This window comes from Eurypyga helias, unplaced genomic scaffold (assembly GCF_000690775.1).
Source record: "Eurypyga helias isolate BGI_N326 unplaced genomic scaffold, ASM69077v1 scaffold29677, whole genome shotgun sequence".
NCBI classification, from domain to species: Eukaryota; Metazoa; Chordata; class Aves; order Eurypygiformes; family Eurypygidae; genus Eurypyga; species Eurypyga helias.
In genome coordinates this window covers 1-7,061 of record NW_010260256.1, presented here as the reverse complement: position 1 = coordinate 7,061, position 7,061 = coordinate 1, and the positions used below count along the sequence as shown (strand labels likewise).

Sequence of the window (7,061 nt, the reverse complement as noted above, 5' to 3'; positions counted from 1 at the left end):
GGGGGTTGGAACTAGATGATCTTTAAGGTCCCTTCCAACCCAAACTGTTCTATGATTCTATCAGTTTATTATACGATGTGATCTTTAAAGATGTGATCTCATTTTAAGGTGTGTAGTAACAAGCGTGCATAGCTGTAGTAATGGGTTATTTAGCTCAGGAGTATACTTCAGCTTTTAAAAAGGCTGAGAGTTTTACTTCAAGACCTCTCTTTTCACTGCTTACTTGTTGAGAGATCCTCAAATCCCTGAAAACCATCATCTCTCAAGATCAGTAGTAATGTTCACATGACGTACCTGGTTGTCTGTAGTCAGAATACGGTGTACTCAGTTTGTCATTGTATATTCTTTTATACTGGTTTGTGAAGACTGTTTTGTATAAAATAATTAAAATTCAGAACATTTTTTTATTGGCATTCTTAGTTTTGGTCTTTTCGAAGCCATGTCTGCCATTGAAATGATGGATCCCAAGATGGATGCTGGTATGATCGGAAACCAAGTTAATAGAAAGGTTCTTAACTTCGAGCAAGCTATTAAGGTTTGTGCGACTTTCCTGGTTTTGCCACACTGTCCTTAAGAATATGATACAGTTCTACCAAATTGCAGTTAATCGTGATTCAACATAATTAAAAGTCTTCTGTCTTTAGGAAAATTGCCTTTTTTATTTCAGATAAGTAAGAAATAGCTTGTAATATTTACCTTTTTTGTTACTGACGTTATTCCAGTGATGCCAGCTGTTCCAGTGAAACGTACTGTGAAATTGTTGGGTGTCGGTACCTCAAATAAATAAGTTTCAGAAGTGGTTTTGCAGGCTGCCCTGTGCTTCCCCAAGATGTGTCTTTGTATAAAGATGTATTGGTTAGTCCCTCTAAGCAGAATGGAAACCAGCTGCTTTACAGAAGCTGGGAATTAACGCTTTGGGACTATTGGTTCATTGGCTTTGAACAGATTCTGGCTAGTTCAAGAACATTGACAATAATGGTTAACTTCTGATGCGTGGTCAAGGTAAATTGGTGGAGGGAGGTTTAAAAACTGTTATTTTATAAGAAGTGATGCACTCGCAGAGGAAAAAGTGGGGTTTTTTTGTTTTTATATACCATAGACATTGTTTTGACTGGACTAAGAGAACTCTGCAAAATATTGGACGTCTGAGTCATGTAGAATGTATGCCCAATTGCATACATTGGGCAAATTGAATGAAAGGAGTAGGATTGCTGCCGCCTTGATCCTGACCTTGAAGGCAGTAAAACTCTACAAGTATCTGCAGTGTAAATGTCATGGTTTAACCACGTTTAGCAGTTAAGTACCACACATCTGCTCCCTCACCTCCCCCCCTTTTAGTGGAGGAGAAGAATTAGAGGAAAAGGCAAGGTACCTCGTGGATTAAGATAAGAACAATTTAATAACTGCATATTATAGTGATACTAATAATATTAACAATATTACGAATAACATGTAATGAAGATAAAACAAATGATACAGTTGGTCACTGCTCACCGACAGATACACAGCCAGGTCCTGAGTAGTGAGAGTCAGAGCCAGACCACAGCCCGAGAGTGATCGCAGCCGAGTCTGAACGAGCTTCACGAGCAACAGCACAACCGGGAAAACCGGTGGGCTCACTAACGAACGGGTGAGCTAAATGAACACGCTAGCTAACAAGCAAGCAATCTAGCAAAGGGGCAGACTATGGCCCCCCAGCCCACCCCAGCTGATAAACTGAGCATGTCATTCTATGGAATGAAATACCCCTTTGGTCAGTTTGGCTTAACTGTCTGTCCCCCCTGCTCCTGCTGCTTGTAGTGAGAAAGTTGGCAACATGGGTGCAAATTCAGAAGCTGAAAAAGTCCTTGAATTGGTACAGACACTCCTTAGCACCAACTAAAAAGCACAGATCCAAAACACAGCCTCATACTAGCTACTGTGAAGAAAATTAACTCTGCCCTGACTAAAACTAGCCCAGTAAAAAGCAGTGTTCAAAGAATGAGTCCTGCGTATTTTTCCTTGTTCAATCTTTATTATTATTGTGCATATTGTTTAGTGATTTGGGTGTTGACTGGGTTTAAACTTTTATTAGCTACTCATCAATCAGAAATTTTTAGCTTTCTCTTTGAGTAGCTTTGGTCAGTGTTCAACTCGATGGGAAAGCAGGTTTTGTTTTCAGAATTGGAAGGACATTATGAAGCTGATCAGTGAAGCTTGTGGTATACAAATACTCTGAAGTCTTAACCAAACTGTAATGTCGTTTTTTGGCTGTACAAATAATACGTTGTATTCCGCCTATAGGCATCCATAGTCATGGGTTTTTTTTCTTTGTTTGTTTCCTAAGGATGGCACCATTAAAATAAAGGATCTCACTTCACCTGAGCTGGTAGGAATAATGGATACATGTTTCTGTTGTTTGGTAAGCATTTCTCTGCTCTTAATTTTAGATGTTTTTTGCTTTTAAAACATAATCTTTTAGTCCAGTCTTAAAAGCAAAAAACAGTAGAACTCAAGGAAGAAGATTCACCAAGCAGAAAATACATATTTGTATTTTAATTTCCATTTAGATATTTGCATTGGCTAGTATAAGAGACACAATTTTGATTTGGGGATTTTTTTTTATTGTAAGATATCATTATGGAAGAGATCTGGTATGATTTTTGAATAATGTAAAAAGGTGTTATAATTCATGGGTTTTAAATGTACAGTATCTAACTACCTTCTGTATATGGGTGTTTGACTGTGTTGGAAAATGAGTGTGCAGTAACCTACGGCACTCTTGCGCGTTACTGTACAGCCAGTATAGACTGAGCTTACAGGGACTTATTGAAGAAAGAAAATACCTAAATCCATGTAGAAAATAAAATAAGTGAATTCTCAGTTATTTGTTAATTGTCTTAATTTCCTCAGTAAATGATACAAAATATTTTCAGTTACTCTTTAATATTACATCAATAAAATTACTTTGTTTTTTAAAGCAACGTTTTACATTAGTCCAGAAAGACATGTAAAGGTCACCGTATATTTGATACGGTGTAACATAATTTGTCTGTCCTCGCCCTGCCACAAATACTGACCTCTTTTTGGAAAGGCACAGTGGTCGTATTAAAAATCTGATCCTACTGTTTTTTATGCTGTTTCAAGATAGAAATAATTACTTAAGTTACTGAAGCTTTCCCTGTAGCTTAAAGCAGCATACAAGTAGTAGAGAGAAGGGACTGTGAAAAGAAACTGCAAGTTGTAGAAGAGAACATGGAGAATATCACTGGGATGTTCCGTAGCCACTTGTGTTTTGCATTCAGTATTTATGTAGAGGAAGCTTCTAAATCCGGTGGTCTGTCAGCTTAATGCCATATCTTAAATCACAGAGATTAGATATGAACTTTGTGGAAGAGGTTTATCTAACACAAGAATTTGATAGCGTTATGGGGTTTAGAAACTTACTGTGTGCCCCAGCCACCGGATGGACAAGGTTTAAAGGCTGAGAGACCTTCTCTTGTCCTGTTTTGCTAGATGGAAGGTTGTCAGGATAGGACTTCCTTAATGACTCACTGCAGCACAGTAAGATAGGGAAAAAGAAAATAGAGATACAGAACCAAGAACTTGGCTCCCATGAGTAAAACATTTAATTTTCTTTTCCCTAGATAACATGGCTAGAGGGACATTCCTTGGCACAGACGGTATTCACTTGCCTTTATATTCATAATCCGGACTTCATAGAAGATCCTGCGATGAAGGCTTTTGCTCTAGGGATCCTAAAAATCTGTGATATTGCCAGAGAAAAGGTTAACAAAGCAGCTGTTTTTGAGGAGGTATGTGTTTCAGTATTTGCTTTGGTTAATATGTAACATTGTATGTAGGCTCCCTAACGCAAGTGAAACAGTGTATTAGAGAAACTTGTTCCTGTTTGTTTTGAGGATAATGCAGGAGCAGTAATCTATCCTCCTAGAAGTATTAGACTTGATCTTATTAAAATGCAGTTTTCTTCAATGAAGGTGTTGGGTGGTATTTTCTCTAGTTTTGCTTGAGTAATGGAGTCACTTAAGCATTTTACTCCAGAAGCAATGCAAGTCTTGTGGCTAACCATGTGAAAGCAGTTTTGTGTTTTTCTTCCTGTTTAATTTTTTATTTTTCTACTTTAGGTAACCATGGTTGTCTTTAGTCTGGAAAATCCATCTAGCAGTGGAATCAGAGTGCTCAGAGCAATTTTTGTTTCCTCTGAGCTAGGACAATTCACTTCTTACTGAATATATCTAAAATTGATTAAATAGTACTTTGCGTCCATGGTTCTTGGAACATTTTGATAGGGTGGCACTGCAGGAAAATATGAAGGCCATACTCCCATTAAGAATTTATGGAGAAAATATTTATCCCAAGCTGGATTTGAACAGGAAAGTCACCCAAACCATGGGTGTATTCAGTTGTGCAGAATCAAACGGGACTTTGATACTTGGCATAGATAAACAAAAGCACCCCAAAACAAACAAACAAAAGCTACCCCAACAAAATGCACCAAGAAGCACCCTCCCTCCCCCGCAAAATAAATCCAAAAAGAAAACCCCCAGAGCACAGCTTGAAAATATAAGTCCTGCAGTTTGTATTTCACTACATATTGCTTTTTTAATTTTTGTTTTTTAGGAAGATTTTCAGTCAATGACTTATGGATTTAAAATGGCCAACAGTGTGACAGATCTTAGAGTTACAGGTACAGTTCGTGCTGTCTGTGTATCTGGCCATCAGTCTTTTTCTCTTTTGAGCATCTTGGTTACTCTCAACCAAACCTAATGAATTGGTAGGAATCCCAGATGTTAAGTTTTTTAATTAGTCTTACAAAAATCGGTGGCTCGATAAAAAGAGAGATCAAATTATTTTTCCTTGAAGAGAAGGTTCAGCTTTGTATTTGTTAAAAGCCTGAGAAACAGGATGTGCTTTTGGATGTGCCAGCCAGGTGGCTGGGCATGAGCTCATTCAGGACTGGGACAGATACAGACCTCTGGAAGGTGCACTGCTTGAATTCTGCTTCTCTGTGATCTATTTCTTGTGATCTAAACCCTAGTTCTAAAGCTGTGAATGCATATGTTACTAGGTACCTGCATAAGTATGTAAGTCTTCTAATGACCATTTTTAATACATACTTGAACTTCCCATTGATTCATATTTAGAAAACTTGTGAACACTTCAGCTTTACATCAGTTGGTCTATACTCTGATATATCAGTAGCTGCAAGACATCCCCACCATCCCTCAAAAGAATATTTTTTTTGTTTAGTCTTTAGCTAATGGCTATGAAAAGCACTTCAAAACTTGATTTCCACTGAAAACCTTTTTCCTCTGTGTGGTGTACGTGTACCTAGGAACGCTTCTCAGGTTTTAAGTATACTCTGACTTTTCCAGGTATGCTGAAAGATGTAGAAGATGACATGCAAAGACGAGTGAAGGTATGTTTCTCATGTTTGCCTTGTCAATTTTACTTCAAGTGTACTTAACATATGTATTGGGGAGAAGTTGGGTTATGAAGGATGTGGCAGGTTTGTGTCGTGAAATGAAGGTTTTGAAGAACTGCCGCAATAGTTTGTGTAACATGCTGGTACTTTGCCTTCCAGGTAAAGATGCTGAAGTATTTAGACTTTTGTAAACTCTGTATTAGTTACTTCACTAGTAATAGGGGGAATCATGGTGTAGAAGACGAATAACACTGGGTCGGGACACAGAAAGTATGTATTTAAATTCTGACCTTTATGCAGGTATATTGTGTGATGTTAAAGAAGTCACTTAATCTTCCATTACCACAATTTACAATATAAAATGTTCATACGATTTCCTTGCCTGTTTGCAGAGTGGACCGAGATAGGTCTTATTGCTATAGGAGAGTCCTGGATCATTCAAGTACCTAGATTATATCTTAAGAGGTTTTGAACTTGATAACTGCTTTTAAAGTTATTTAACAGATGGATGTTCTTGACAGGGTAAAAGGATTTTTATCAGTAGCTTCCCTTTGCAATTTTTAATAAATTACTTGAAATTCCTTTACCTTTTAGAGCACTCGAAGTCGACAGGGAGAAGAGAGAGATCCTGAAGTTGAACTTGAAGTAATGAATTGTTTACTTTTTTTCTGGATTTTGTGGATTAGTACATCATTACTTTAATCAGTAGTTAACAGCTTGTGAGAAATATGTCGCTGGTGTTGCTAATGCTGTCCTATATGAACTGCTCTAAACATGGCCCTGAGCAAATCTCAGGCTAGCGGGTAGGCATTTATGCTTTGAAGGGGGTAGAGATTTGGATTGATCCCAGCAGCAGAATAGTGATGCTGCTGCAATTCTGCCATTTCTGCACCTACCTCTGAGAAACAAGCCATTAGCGAAGTAAGCGGTCTTGTCTGTCCTTGTACTTTCTTTCCTCAGTTTCTTCCCAGCAGCTTTTGTGGCTGCTGACAGCCTCACTGTCAAGGGAGAAAGTAGCAGAGAAGGTGGAAGCAGTGTAGCTCCTTCCAGAACAAATGGTAATTGATGTAGTTGGTGTAGTTGATTTAGAAGGATGTGGGTTTGCTTCCCCAGTAACGTTACTTTACTCAGAAGTTACTTTTAACGTAGATTTTCAGCAAAAAGGAGAGAAAGTCGGATTAATAGTAAGTGGTTGTTCACTGTAGCGGTTTAAGCTCAGCTGGCACCAGAAGACCATGGGGCTGCTTTTTCACTCCTCTCCCCAGTGGGATGGGAAGGAGAAAATATCAGGACAGGCTCATGGATCGAGGCAAGGACAGGGAGGGATCACTCACCAGTGATAGTCATGGGAAAAAGAGACTCGACTTGGGGAAGAAACATCAATTTCATTTGTTACCAATCCCCTCTGAGCAAGACGATGAGAGACAACACAAAACAAAACCACCTCCCCCCACCCCTCCCTTCTTTCTGGGCTCAGCTTGGCTTCCATTTTCTCTGCCTCCTCCCTGCCAGCAGTGCAGGATGACAGGCAGTGGCGGTTCCCAGTCAATCCATCACACGGTATCTCTGCCGCTCCTTCCCTCTCGGTAGGGGGACACTCCTCATGCTCTGCCCGCTCCAGTGTGGGGTCCCTCCC

The 7,061-nt window shown here is 39.1% G+C and overlaps 1 protein-coding gene across 1 annotated transcript in view; it reads left to right on the top strand.

The window, feature by feature from the left end:
• LOC104512126 (N-alpha-acetyltransferase 35, NatC auxiliary subunit-like) overlaps positions 1-6,070 on the top strand; it is a gene marked incomplete at its 3' end in the record, with an annotated part of 8,966 nt that extends 2,896 nt beyond the window's left edge. The window contains exons 3-8 of the mRNA XM_010154985.1: positions 421-535; positions 2,327-2,401; positions 3,627-3,794; positions 4,621-4,687; positions 5,376-5,419; positions 6,020-6,070. Of these exons, the coding sequence (XP_010153287.1) occupies positions 421-535; positions 2,327-2,401; positions 3,627-3,794; positions 4,621-4,687; positions 5,376-5,419; positions 6,020-6,070 (520 nt within the window). The remainder of the gene's footprint in view (positions 1-420; positions 536-2,326; positions 2,402-3,626; positions 3,795-4,620; positions 4,688-5,375; positions 5,420-6,019) is intronic.
• Positions 6,071-7,061: the final 991 nt, after the last annotated feature.